Genomic DNA, 14,025 nt, shown 5'->3' with positions numbered 1-14,025 from the left:
ATTAATCCGACTATCTGAAGGCTGGTTAGTAAATATATATATATGGCTACTTGCCTACCTGGGCAAAATGATATTATATCAAGGATATGTGTTTAGTTGTTATAAAAATGTATATATATACGATGGTTGATAATTAAGAGTCATTTATGACAAGTTCCAAATTATTTAACATGCAATTATCCTAAGTACACTTAATTTGTCGATCTTGTTTTATGGCGAAGGCAACTTCGATGGACAAAGGCGAAAGAAGATTCCCACCGCAGGATCAGCATTCGCAACCAGGAAAAGAATACCTCATGAACCCTCTCCCACAATACAGCAACCCTAATTACAAGCCCTCTGGCAAACTTAATGTACGTTCATTATTAATTACTTATTTTTCTGATAAAAGAAATTGGTTTTTCGGATAACATTATATTATCTCGGTTTGTGGCAAATTACTCCATGCACGTTTCAGAACATGTTTGGGATTTAGTTTTAAAACAGCTTGTTGACTTATAGCTTTTTGAAAAAAAAATCAGTAAGCCAATAAGTTGTTTTCAAACTCAATCCCAAACATGATCTCAAATCATCTATAGCGTTTTTTTATTATTACTATTTTTATTATTATGAGAAAAGTAATCCACAAGTTTGTTTCCTTGTTATAGGGAAAGGTTGCATTGGTGACCGGAGGCGATTCGGGCATTGGAAGGTCGGTTAGCCACCACTTCGCATTGGAGGGTGCGACCGTAGCCTTCACTTATGTAAAGGGTGACGAGGACATAGATGCAAACGACACGTTAAAGATCATAAATGAGTCACGAGTTGAAGGCTCGGGTGATCCCATTGCAATACCTACCGATCTTAGGTATAGCAAGAATTGTAAGGATGTTGTAGATCAAGTCATTTCCAAATATGGGCGCATTGATGTCCTCGTGAATAATCCAGCCGTGCAATATTATGTGTATTCGGATACGTTAGAAGGGATCACCGAGGAGAGGCTTGAAAAAGTGTTTAGGACCAACATTTTCTCTCATTTCTTTATGTCAAGGTGTGTATAACATTCGAGCTAGTTGGTTTTCTTTTTCATGGGTGTGAAGCGTTCGATTTGGATCGGGTTGGGCTAAATCGAACCAAAAAGCCAAACATTGGATTTTGTTTTTTTTAACGGGTCGGTTTCGGTTTGATTTCAATTCGGTAACAGATTTTTGGTTTATCCACTTGGGTTGGAAAATTTTGGGCGAAAAAAAAGAATTGCCCAAAATAATGAATTTTTACCTAAACTATTTTGTTAATTAATAACTAAGTGATTATTATAAATTAGAATTATAATATTTGAGTTACATATTTATTAAATTTCTGTAAATAAGTAAAATAAAAAAAAGAAAAAATAGTAATCTATAAATGCAGTTTGGATTTTTCGATTTTCTATTACATGCAAAAATCAAAACCGAATCGTAAGTTTGGTATCCATAAAAAAAACATGACCAAACCGTCGGGTTTTTTTTCGGTTTGGTTAAATCGATTTCATGCACATCCATAGTCAACACAAGTGTAATCAATTGCCATAAAAGAGGCAATCAATCACAATAATCAAGAGATTCAATTAGAGATTAACACTAGCTTTTTAAACTGTCACAAAACTTGTATTAGTAGAGCTATGAATCACTTGTTAGAGAGAAACAAAAAATTCAGTTTCCCTTAGTCTCATCTTTTACTTTTTAATAATATTAATTGTATAGTCATTTTTGTTTTAATGAGTGAAAGCCATTTACATGGTTGTGTAGGCATGCCTTAGAGCACATGAAAGAAGGAAGTGCAATTATAAACACCACATCAATCTTAGCATACATAGCTACTCCACCAAGTTGGCTTGACTACATTTCAACAAAGGGAGCCATCGTATCTTTCACTAGGGCACTAGCACTACATCTGGCCGACAAAAAGATACGCGTAAATGGTGTGGCCCCTGGTCCTATATGGACACCACTGCAAGCTTCAGCACTCAGTGATCAGGATATAGCAAGATTCGGGTCAAGTGTGCCAATGAATAGGGCCGGTCAACCTTATGAGGTCGCTCCAACGTATGTGTTCCTTGCATCCAAGTAAACCTCTTCCTACTATACTGGCCAAGTTCTTCACCCTAATGGTAATCATTTCGAATCAATGAACACATGCAAATACACTAGAATTGCGTACGTATGTTACGTATCAAAGAAACCACTAAGCTAATTTTAATATTAAGTATTTACACCTAAAATAAAACCAACTTTTTATCACCAAAATTAAATGCACCTGCTTGATTTTAAAATTCATTTTCGTTTTTGTGGGACGGAAAACTAATGGCGAAGTAACGAAATAGCGAGTAGCATTAGAAATTGATATAGTTATAACTATGTTTAGTCCTTGCTTTTACATAGTTATAACTATCGTTATTCAATTATAAGGTAAATATTGATATGGCTTCTATATTCTTTCACATTTATACATGTAACAAAAATGTGAGAAAGGTCATGACTTAAAATAGTGAAGTGTTTTAAGAGTCATGTACAAAATGAGTGCAAATTGATCAATGTGTGCTGTAGTGTGCTTCATTTTTTTCTTGGTATTGTTTCAATGATATCATGAGAAGACAGTGATTGTAATTCCATTTTTGCAGGCGGGGCAATCGTAAATGGTTAGTTCTTGAAGTCACTGAATTTCATATGAAAACGAAGTGAAGCATAAATAAAGTTTGTGTACTTTAAATAAATTGACGTATGGATGTATATATCCTGTTATATTGATCGTCAAACATGAAGTCCTTTTGGGTTTATATTGATCGAATGTAATGATTTTCGTTACATCACATAATAATAGAATATAAGATTGTGAATTTGATGTTTTCTCTCATTTTGTGTGCAATCACATAATAAAATCACCAATATTACATTAGATGCATTTAGTGGTCTCAGTAGCAGCCGAGTTATGTCTTTGGCCACGGAGGTTCTTGGGTTTAAGTGCTATAACCCGAACTCGTTTCAACAGTGTCGCATATTCACATATGAGATAGCAAGGGTTAAAAGACGTGGTTCGTGTGCTTTTTGAGGAGTGCGGTATCCTAAATAAAAGAAAGCCGTCATTTTAAAAAAAATTCCAGTGTGATTGTTTAATCCAGTATGTTTTCAAATCACTTATCATAAGTGGAGTCTGTGATCTCACTTAAGGCGAAGGTACAACAGATAGAGGAGGGTCATGAGAGAACTCATTGTTAAAGAAGCAACTAGAGAACTTCATCAAAAACACGTTGAGGCTGGACCGCAATGGAAAGTATTTGTGGTCCGCAATTAACATATGCCGTATTACGCACATGCAATAGTACTTTTCTGTTTTTTATTTATCAAATTTTTATTTTTTCATGGATAAACTGCAAATATGCATCATACCAAACATAAACAATTGAAAAAAAATAATTGTATTGCATATGCAATATATCATGTATTACATATAGGTAGGTAATAGTGTAATACAATTAATTTTTATACTGCGAACCGCAAGCACTTTGTCATTACCTATGTAACTTAGCTTATGATTGCCAAGTGTAAACCGTGATATGCACTAAAAAATGGTACCATATGCATCACATTTTTTAAAAAATAACAGTAAAATATCACTCTACAAGGCCTTTTAAAAAATAACAGTAAAATATCACTCTACAAGGCCTTGCCATTTGTAAGTTATAGTTACCAATATATATATATATATATATATATATATATATATTCAAATAAAAAAATTATAATTAATATAAGTTTGGTTAAACTAACAGTAAATAAAAATTCTTACAAAGAAATTAATGTAATTAATATTTAATAACTAATGTCCGTTTGGTCATCCCCACTTGTGACCTATAGGTAGGAGGCTTGAGTTATCTTTAGTGGAGAACCAAGTTTAATTCCTATTTATGTCACTTTGAGTAGATATTAGCAATGAAGAATTTGAGTTAAGCCTTGCGAGGTTGTCAGTTCGAATTCCGAGCTCATCCGGGTTTTAGTCCCACCGTGGCACAACAACTGTCAACTGGTACCCGGCGGTGTGGTTTCCCAGAGGAACGTCCAAGCCAAACTCTAAAGCCAGCATAGGTTCAGATAAGGAGCATACTTTGACTAGAGCGTGACAACATGACGCTCTAAATTGAAAAGTACGGTAGCCTAACACATATAACACATAAGAAAGTCGTCGTTCAAAAAGAAAATATCAGTTTGGTCACACGCGTAACACTTATTTAAGAGTAATGAAACTTCTTGCGCTTTCAGGCTTTCAGCCCCAATCTTTTTGGGTCTATATTTTAATTTCAGCCAAAAAAGAGGCACATGTTAACTTTCTGACTGATCCGAGAGAGAGAAGATCTACACTGCGTCCTGCGGACGTTCTTGTGTTTGGATGGGCAGGGGGGTAAGCATGCATGTGTCGACCTCACTGGGGTGTCCCCGTTGGTGGGGCTGAGAGACAGTGGTTTCGATCCGAGACAGGCGGTTTTGAGGGCGGAATCTAGGAATGTTGCTAAGCATGAGGCAGCGTGTTTGGAGAATCAGCACGTGTTCATTCCATTTGCCTTCGACATATTTGGATCTCTAGCTCCCGAGGCGGTTCGCTTATTTGAACGGGTGCAGAAGGTGGTCCACAGTGACTCGCAGAGCCCGAGGAACCAAGGATTTATATTTAGTAGAATAGGCTTTGCGATCCAAAAGGGGATGACGGCGCAGCTTGTTGCTCGCTTACCCATTATCCAGATGTAGTTTGGTTGGTGTTAAATTTTAATAAAAAGTATAAATTGGAAAAAAGAGAAATTATATCTATATATACCACAATCATTCTTTTCATTCATTCATCTATTCTAAGTATGATGCATTTACTGATCACTGCCTCCAGCAGGATTCCGGCGACAACCAAGTCTTGTATATGCTCATGGAGCTTGTTGGATTCGCTTGCTATAACGGGTACTGTTAGCACAAATAGTTTCGCATCAACGATAGAAAGGATTGAAAGGCGTGGTTCATATGATATTCGCACCTATAAGGTCTTTATCATCTTCTTCATATTTCAATAAAAAGATTTATTTTGAGTCAAATACAATTAATCCGAATATCTAAAGGTTGTCTTGTAAATATATATAGCTACTTGCCTACTTATATCAAGGATATGTGTTTAGTTGTTACAAAAAAGCAAATATGTATGATGATTGATAATTAAGAGTCATGTATGACAAGTTAAATGATTTAACATGCATGTGCATACAATTATCCTAAGTACACTTTGTTGAAATTGTCTTAGACGAAGGCAACGCCAAAGGATGAAGGCGAGCGACGATTCCCGCCGCAAAACCAGGAGTCGCAACCAGGAAAAGAATACCTCATGAACCCTCTCCCACAATACAGTAACCCTAATTACAAGGCCTCTGGCAAACTCAATGTATGTTACATTACTTAATAAAAGAAATTGGTTATACTCTCTCTGTACCGATCAAAGTGTCTTAATTTAAAAATCAAAAAAGTTTAAGGTAGATTAAATTATTGTTTTCTTTGCTTTAATGACCTTGGAAAGTGGGTCCATCAATATTGTTTATTAATGTTAGTTGTGTTTAAGGGTAAACTTGGAAATTGATTAAGAAATTTTGAAAGTGGGCATTTGTAATTAGACAAATATAAAAGGAAATGTAGACACTTTAATGGGACAGATGGAGTAATATTTTATATATCATTATTGTCTCGGTTTGGTTGCTTGGTATAAGGAAAGGTGGCATTAGTGACAGGAGGCGATTCGGGCATTGGAAGGTCGGTTAGCCACCACTTCGTATTGGAGGGTGCGACCGTAGCCTTCACTTATGTAAAGGGTGATGAGAACATAGACGCAAACGACACGTTAAAGATCATAAATGAGTCACAAGTTGAAGGCTCGGGTGATCCCATTGCAATACCTACAGATCTTAGCAAGAATTGTAAGGATGTTGTAGATCAAGTCGTTGCCAAACACGGGCGCATTGATGTCCTCGTGAATAATCCAGCAGTGCAATATTATGTGTATTTGGGTACGTTAGAAGAGATCACCGAGGAGAGGCTAGAAAAGGTGTTTAGGACCAATATTTTCTCTCATTTCTTTATTTCAAGGTGTGTGTAACATTCAAGCTAGTTGGTTTTCTTTTTCATGGGTGTGTAGAGTTCGATTTGGATCGGTTTTGGGCTAAAATCGAACCAAAAAGCCAAGCTTTGTTTTTTTTTAAATTGGCCGGTTCCGCTTTTTCTAGTTTGGGTTCAATTTGGTAAAGGGTTTTAGTTTTTTCCACTCGAGTTGGAAAATTTTGGGTGAAAAAAAAATTGGCAAAAAATAATCTGGACCTAAATCATTTTGTTAATTAATAACTAAGTGATTGACTATGAGTTAGGTTTGGTTTTTTCAGTTTTTTATTACATGCAAAACCAAAACCGAATCATAAGTTTGATTTTCATAAAAAGCATAAAACCAGACCATCGGTTTTTTACTTGGTTGTGTAGGCATGCCTTAGAGCACATGAAAGAAGGAAGTGCAATTATGAACACCACATCAATCTTAGCATATATAGCTAGCCCACCACCAAGTTGGATGGACTACATTTCAACAAAGGGAGCCAGTATCTTTCACAAGGTCACTAGCATTGCATCTAGCCGACAAGAAGATACGCGTAAATGGAGTGGCCCCTGGTCCTATATGGACACCGCTGCAAGCTTCAGCACTCAATGATCTGGATATAGCAACATTCGGGTCAAATGTGCCGATGAATAGGGCAGGTCAACCTTATGAGATAGCTCCAACATATGTGTTCCTTGCATCCGAGCAGGACTCTTCCTACTATAGTGGCCAAGTTCTTCATCCTAATGGTAAGTAATGTTATACACACATGCAAGTGCACTTAAATGCTTAGATGCAACTCTTAATACATGCACATGAAACACCAACCTGAAAATCGTGTCAACACATAACCCAAACACAACACATGTATTTGTTGTTTGACACGAACGTAACCTGCTTAACCCGGATATATATATGTGTGTAAATGTATGTATGTATATATATATATATATATATATATATATATATATATGTAAATGAAATTTTTTTAAGCAATTATGTTTAAACAATGTCATTTAATTTAGAATAAAAATGCCCTAATAATTGAAGTCATTATATACACTACGTCTTAAAATAAAGGAAACAAACTGGTTAAACAGGTCAATCCACGAACCCGATGGTTTACACGAACACGACCAGTTTAGCTAAATATTTCCATGATTCGACCCAAAACTAAACCGAATTTATTTAAACTAAATCAAACCTGCTAACCTTATGTTTAATTCATTTTATGTCAGAAATTCACACCTTTAAACATACGGATACAACTTTGTCACCACAACAAATTTTATTATTGTTATTATTATTATCGTTATAAGTAAAATATATAATTATGACTTCTTTAATTTGCAAATATTCATACTTATTAGCATGTATAATAATAGGTTTGAAGTCATAAATTGTTCGCATATGATCATAGAGAAACATCAAATAACTAACTCAAAATGCTAGCTTAAAAGTATAAAATATTTCACCTTATAAATTTTAATGAATAATTTGGCACTCATCATTTTTCTCACGTTGAAGAACAAATTGATATACACAATTAAATAATGCTAGTTTTGTGTTTTTACATATATTTGTAAGGTTAAATAATCCTATTTGTAACGTTATAATTTTATTAGCATGAGCAATTTGACTAACATTTTGAAGTGTTCAAGAGTCATGTAATATTATTGTAGCCTGCTTTTTTTATTCTCGTGTCTTCAATAATATTGTGCGAAGATACTAATCTTGTTACTACATTTTGCAGGCGGGGTAATAGTAAATGGTTAGTACTTCTGAAGCATATGCAAAGTATGAAGTTCTTGTGGGATTTATGGACATTGTAATGGAGTCTTTATTAAATCGAATAATAATGATTGTGAATTTGATTATTATTCCTCTCCCGATTTGTTGGTGCAATTATAATTATTTTACACAAAATCACAAACCTTTTTGGGAGAAATGAAAAAATGCATGGTGGTAACTAATAAGGAAGTGAAGATTGAAGAAATTATAGGAGCTATTAAATCTTTAGGTTTTCTTTGGTTTAAAAACCGATCTAATTGTAAAAGCATAGAGTGGGCGAATTGGTGTAAGTTTAAGATTATGTAGTTTGTTGTTTGGTGGGTTGCTTCCTCCGGGTTATGGTGGGTGCGGTGCGGCTGTTGTCTCTTTGTTTATAAAAGTTTACACTTAAAAAAAAAGTCACAAGAGAAAGGAAAATTAAAACAAGAAAAATAGATGACAAAAAGGAGGACGTTGGGCTACACATGCTTGTTACCACTTTAGTTTACATAATAAGAATTTATGTCGGCAGTTTTATATAGAAAAGTAAGGAAGAAAAGGGGGAATCATGGACCATTATTAATTTTTTCACCACATCAATTTATTAGGGTTGTTGCAGAAGAGAAGGCACAAAAAAAACATCCAAAAATTAGAAAAAGATGTTTGGAAGGCACATACTAGACGAGCCAATAGTCTACGTACGTGTTTCCCTTGAGAATGGTGACTCTAAGGATACGTTATTGGGGCCTAGGTATTAATCAATAAATATTTGTTAGGAAACACTGAGAACAAAGTCCAATAATATTTAGGTTATACTCGTACGTCCATTCATATGACTCTTCTTCCATAATTATACCCAAATTAACATTAGGTCTCGTCATTAAGCGGTTCTTGTCTTATTGTGATAAGTCAATCATTTTGTATGACTCTAGTTTGAAATGCTTGAGATGAGGTAGGTCTAGTCGTGACTTTCTAAGTATGAGACCCATAATCTTATTGATATGCTTGAACCTAAATGCGAAACACGATCAGGGCATAATTTGTCGGTGGCTAGGTTTAATTGGACAAAAATACCGACAATTGCTGTTTTTGCGTTTATTTTTTACCAAGTAACCTAAATGTTTCAAAAGCCAATTCCTGATTATGATTTCATTGCAAATAGTTTTTCCAGTGATGAAAAAGATATAAGTGTGAGGATATTTGATGTGCTCTCTAGCTTATACAAATATTATATAAATATCTTCTACGCATTTAAATAACTTTTGGTCACTTTTTATTGAGTATTGTATCTAATTGGCTCACATTTTAATTTTAAATGTTTCATAAGTTAACGAGCTAAAACAAGGTGTTTTGATCAAATTCGAGAAAGACGAGTGATGACCTTTATTATTCACAATTATCATCATGTTAACTCGAAAGTGATAATATAAATTTATACTCTAGTTACATGTAGCATGGTGTTTTCAAACTAAAAATAATCTAACTTAATGTGATAAATTAATATTGTGATATTACATGATCTCTTTTCATGCACTTTGCAGTGCCAGCATATCGATCGCGTGGTTATCTATACTATATAATAAATAAAGGTTTTTAATATCATATGGCATCACATAAGTTAGTTTCTCCTTCTCTGCTCTGGGCGCACACCACCACCAACGCTCGATTTCTATTCAATCCCAGGTATGATTTCTGTCGTCAGTTTTTGTTTCCCTGCCTCTTGGGTTCTAATATGGTTTGAACGGTTGGGCTTAGAAGCTAGAGTTTTGTTCAGTTTTTGTTAAATCTCATCAAGATTCATCAAATTACAAGATTCGTTTGCTTATGTCTTGAAAAAAATATACACTAATTGATTTTTATTCAAATTTCACATATTACATTACCTCAATCGTTGGGTCATCAGCTCAATTAGGGACACCGAACGTTTTGAGTTTGTTCTTCTGATCGGAGGAACAATCGAAAGCGGATATTTCCCGATTTTTTACCTTCAATACCGGTACCGGTACCAAAAATTTGCGATTTTCGGTCTCTACTAGGTTTCACCTCAAAAATATGTTTGAGAATGTTTGGATCCCTGTGAGATTACATTATGCCATTTTCATGTCTGCATTAGTGAACATATTGGTTTTGATTAATATAAAAGCGATAATTAGTTTTTAAGCATGTGGTTATTTTTCAGCAAATTAGGTCTACGTGATGCATCTTAAGTGCCTTGACGACTATAGCCCTGTAATACTTACCTTGCAATAATCAGCAGATTATGTGCTAGCTAGTTGGGTCAACACGGGCCTATTTGGTTAACAGGTCAAAGTTGCTTAGATTTTTAGTTTCGGGCCAGAAACCAACTGTAAGTGGGAAAAATCGTTAAAAAGCTACAGCTGCGCAGATCGTTATTAAAGTATAAACTTTGTTGTATTTATTCGAACTATGGGGGATTAACCGAATCCCCATGTGCGGTGACTTTCATATGGTTGAAACCGTTAATGTGGCTATTTTGTTGCATCTGATTCATCGTTCTAATAATGTATTCATGATTGGCTAGTTAACCGCAAAGGATGAAACTTTGCAGATTATGGCACTTAAGAATAGAGATGCAACAGAACTAATCAATCTCAACATAAAAGAAATAGAAGGATTTTGCAGCAACGACAGTTGTAAGTAGATTTTAATGTATTTACGTTAGACAATAATGCCACTTGATTCTGTGGTCTTTTTTTTACAAAGAATTTAGAGTTGTAGAAAATGTAGGTTGGGTTTGCAAGATCTAACTTGAATTGTTTCAAGTGACTAATTAGTGAATATTGTTTTCAGTGGGGATTCGTATGATTAGTAAAGATGAAACAATGGATCATGTGAAACATTTTTTTGTTGAAAGCAATTAACATGTTTATGTTGTAGTTGACGTTGTTCAAAAAGCTCTATATTTGAGACTTAAGATACGCCACCCAACTTCTTTTGCTATATTAATCATCTTTTTTTTTCTTTTTCTTTCAATTTTGGGTCCAAACCAAAACAAGGATTTGTAGATATATGGCTGGGGATCTTTTTTGTTATCTTTGAATGATTATATTATTGTGTATCTTCAGTTGGAATGACTTTGTTTGGTAACTATCCAAAAACTGTACAGGACATGCATTGCGAAGCGCGACTTGCTCGAGGCACACTGAAGTACTAAACAACAGAACCTAAGACTTTTTTTTTCAACTCACATAAGCTGATGTGGTTGTTGTGTATGGTCCATTTTGAAACTAATAGTGTTTGGTAGTGACTTGATATGGCTATTGTATTTTGTCCGTTTTGAACCAAATTTTGTGTTTGGTAGTAACTTGATTTGGCTATTGTATTTTGTCTATTTTGAAACAAATTTTGTGTTTGGTAGTAACTTGACCTGCCCCTGTATTGTTTTGATAGCTTTTGTAAGCAATTTATGGTTAACAGAGTATGTAGACGTGCTGTGTTGCTTCGCTTGGTTACAAAAACTAGTTTGTGGTAAGATCTATTTTAGTTGTAATGAATGTTTGGCCATTATTTACAGTTATTATGATCTCTGACTAAACATATGTATATTCAATTCAACACGAAATAATTCAGAGGGGTAAAATCGTCATTCTTCCCAGTCATTCAGAGGTCCAACCAAACATCACTAACTGATTCAGCACTTATTCACTCAGAGTCTCTTAATCATTCAGACCTCTTATTGGTTCAGTACTTAATGGTTCAGCCCTTACCAAACAACACCTTAATCAATTATTTTTCCTTTTTAATAATTATTTTTTAATTTAAAATTTTAATACAAACATAGGTATATTATTTAGTTTTATATAATATGTTGTATTGGTTATTAATATTAAACTTTTATAGTTAACAAATTTCAACGTTGATTTAGATAAAATAATTATTTTCAAATAAAGAAATTTTAACTTTATTTTATTTTGCAATGAAGATTAATGAAACCTAAAGTCAATCACTATAGATGGTTTGATTTGTTTTAGAGATAGCCTGTTTTAACGCATGGTAAGTGATATGTTTCATTATCTAAAGTTGAAATAAAAAACAAAACGAAACTACTAATTTTGATATGTAGGTTAAAATTACAAATGCTGTATACAAAAAAGTATTAAGAGATTTGTGAATTTTCAACAACTTTTATTTCCGTATTATGTAATATGTAGTTTATTCTACCATATATTATATCTTTATATCATCTGAACATATTTACATTGTGTTATTATCTAAACAAATTTATTTATTCTAACTTGTGTTCTACACGGGTCTTAATGTCATATGCCATTACACATGAGTGATCCTTACAAAATTTTCTCATTTCTCTCATGTTAAATATATATTTCTTTTTCTTATTAATAGTTTTATATTTTATTCTTTTTTCTCTTTTCAAACTATTATTATTGAGTGAACTGCGGTTTTCGTCCATATAGTTTGTCGAAATCTGCGGTTTAGTCCAATAGTTTTCGCTCACCTCTCTCATATAGTTACAAAATTTTTCCTCATCTCTCTCATATTAACTACATTTCTTTATTTAATATTTCATTATCAATTTTAAAACAATTAATACCATCATAAATATGTTAATTTGTTTAATATAAAATGTATTGCATTAATTATTAATATTAGATTTTTATAAGTAACCAATACGAAACGGGTGGGTTTCTTTAACCGAATAAAGTATCAAACATTGTTCATGTCAAAACAGTTTAAGATTAGAATGAGTTTTGGTCAACGAGTTAGTTTAAAAGGTTGTCATTTATAATTAAGTTTTGATATAGAAATAACAAAGAAATAAGTTATGATTTGTGAATTTTCTAATAACTTTTTATTTCCAAATTGCATAATGTGTAATTTTTTTACTGTATAATATATCTTTATATATATATGATACATTTTTTTGTATTTCACATTATGTTATTATTTTAAAAAAAATATTTATTCTAACCCGTGTGCTACACGGGTAACTAACCTAGTTTGTTATAAAATAAACTAATGAAACACTACATAAAAGAAATCATGGCTTACCAAGGTCACATGAGAAAACGAAAAATTAAATAAGGAAAATAGATGACAAAAAGGAGGATGTTGGGCTACACAGGCTTGTTAAAATAGGACAAAAGGTGGACCGGTCACTTTAGGTTACATAATAAGAATTTATGTCGACAGTTAATAGGGTTTTTCCATCACATCAACTATTAGGGTTGTTGCGGAATAACATAAGACGGCATGGCTGGCTTAACGCATGTGGAGGCTTAAATTGAAATAAGATTTTGTGACCTTTTCATGATAACTGTTAAGAAATAAGATTTTGTGCTCCCAAAACTTATGTGTCCCGGCCGATGGTGCAGCTAATACACCCTCGAAGCCTTTGTGCTAGTCTTCCATATTCTTTGTTATGAACCACTATTAGAAACTTTATATTTGATGCTTGAATGGTTAGTTTAAGCCCACGGTTTAAACACAACTAGATCTAAACGAGAGACCTAAGTCCTAAAGCTCGTTAAGAATAAAGTTCGAGACTTTATTAACTTACCAAACCCGATCTACTACTCTACACGTTTTCAAGGCAAAAGGTGATGTTTGGTAACCAGAACCGAAAACACAAACAATATTCATAAGCTTGATTCTTGTAATTCTCATTAGCTCGAAAAATTACAATGTCATGATATAACCCATAAGCTCGGGTACATATATAAGTTTAAACATGAAAACCTAATTATACTAGAATGCAAATTCATTATCATACTCAAATACTAATTGGTAAAAACATATTTAAACAATTAATTAAATACCTTGTAGCCCAAGTAATGTGCTCGACTTGGTCCCCAAGTTACCGATCCACCATAGGCTCGATGGACGGTCCAAACCAATTATGGGCTAACAATCACCCCTCTAATTTCAATTTGGCCTTCGAGAGATCTTCGATGTTACAGAAATTCAGATCATAATTACAATTCATTTTCATTCTCTTATATTATCTTATATTTGATGCATATTGCGTGTAATATTGGTCTTGCCCATTTAAGATACATGTGAATGTTAAATTACCATGCTAACAAAAGTCCAATACAAGAAGCTCATACAACAAAACCACAAACTAAACTTCATATGGGTAAACATTTAATA

General features: G+C 33.6%; 1 protein-coding gene and 1 pseudogene across 2 annotated transcripts; both read left to right on the top strand.

Annotated features, from left to right (window-relative positions):
• Positions 1–230: 230 nt before the first annotated feature.
• LOC143538831 (glucose and ribitol dehydrogenase-like) lies at positions 231–2,789 on the top strand. Its single transcript, XM_077032296.1, has 4 exons — positions 231–353; positions 648–1,030; positions 1,767–2,128; positions 2,639–2,789. The coding sequence occupies exons 1-3, from the start codon at positions 231–233 to the stop codon at positions 2,086–2,088; spliced, it is 828 nt and encodes a 275-aa protein (XP_076888411.1). The 3' UTR covers positions 2,089–2,128; positions 2,639–2,789.
• A 2,032-nt stretch (positions 2,790–4,821) lies between these two features.
• On the top strand, positions 4,822–7,925 carry LOC143538809 (glucose and ribitol dehydrogenase-like; annotated as a pseudogene). Its single transcript, XR_013136321.1, has 6 exons — positions 4,822–5,038; positions 5,293–5,430; position 5,605; positions 5,750–6,125; positions 6,510–6,872; positions 7,877–7,925. The product of XR_013136321.1 is annotated as a glucose and ribitol dehydrogenase-like (transcript).
• Positions 7,926–14,025: the final 6,100 nt, after the last annotated feature.

The sequence above is a fragment of the Bidens hawaiensis genome, unplaced genomic scaffold (assembly GCF_021521415.1).
Source record: "Bidens hawaiensis isolate Kalapana, Puna unplaced genomic scaffold, B.hawaiensis_p1.1 tig00000780_1, whole genome shotgun sequence".
NCBI classification, from domain to species: Eukaryota; Viridiplantae; Streptophyta; class Magnoliopsida; order Asterales; family Asteraceae; genus Bidens; species Bidens hawaiensis.
This window is presented reverse-complemented; position numbering and strand designations above follow the sequence as displayed.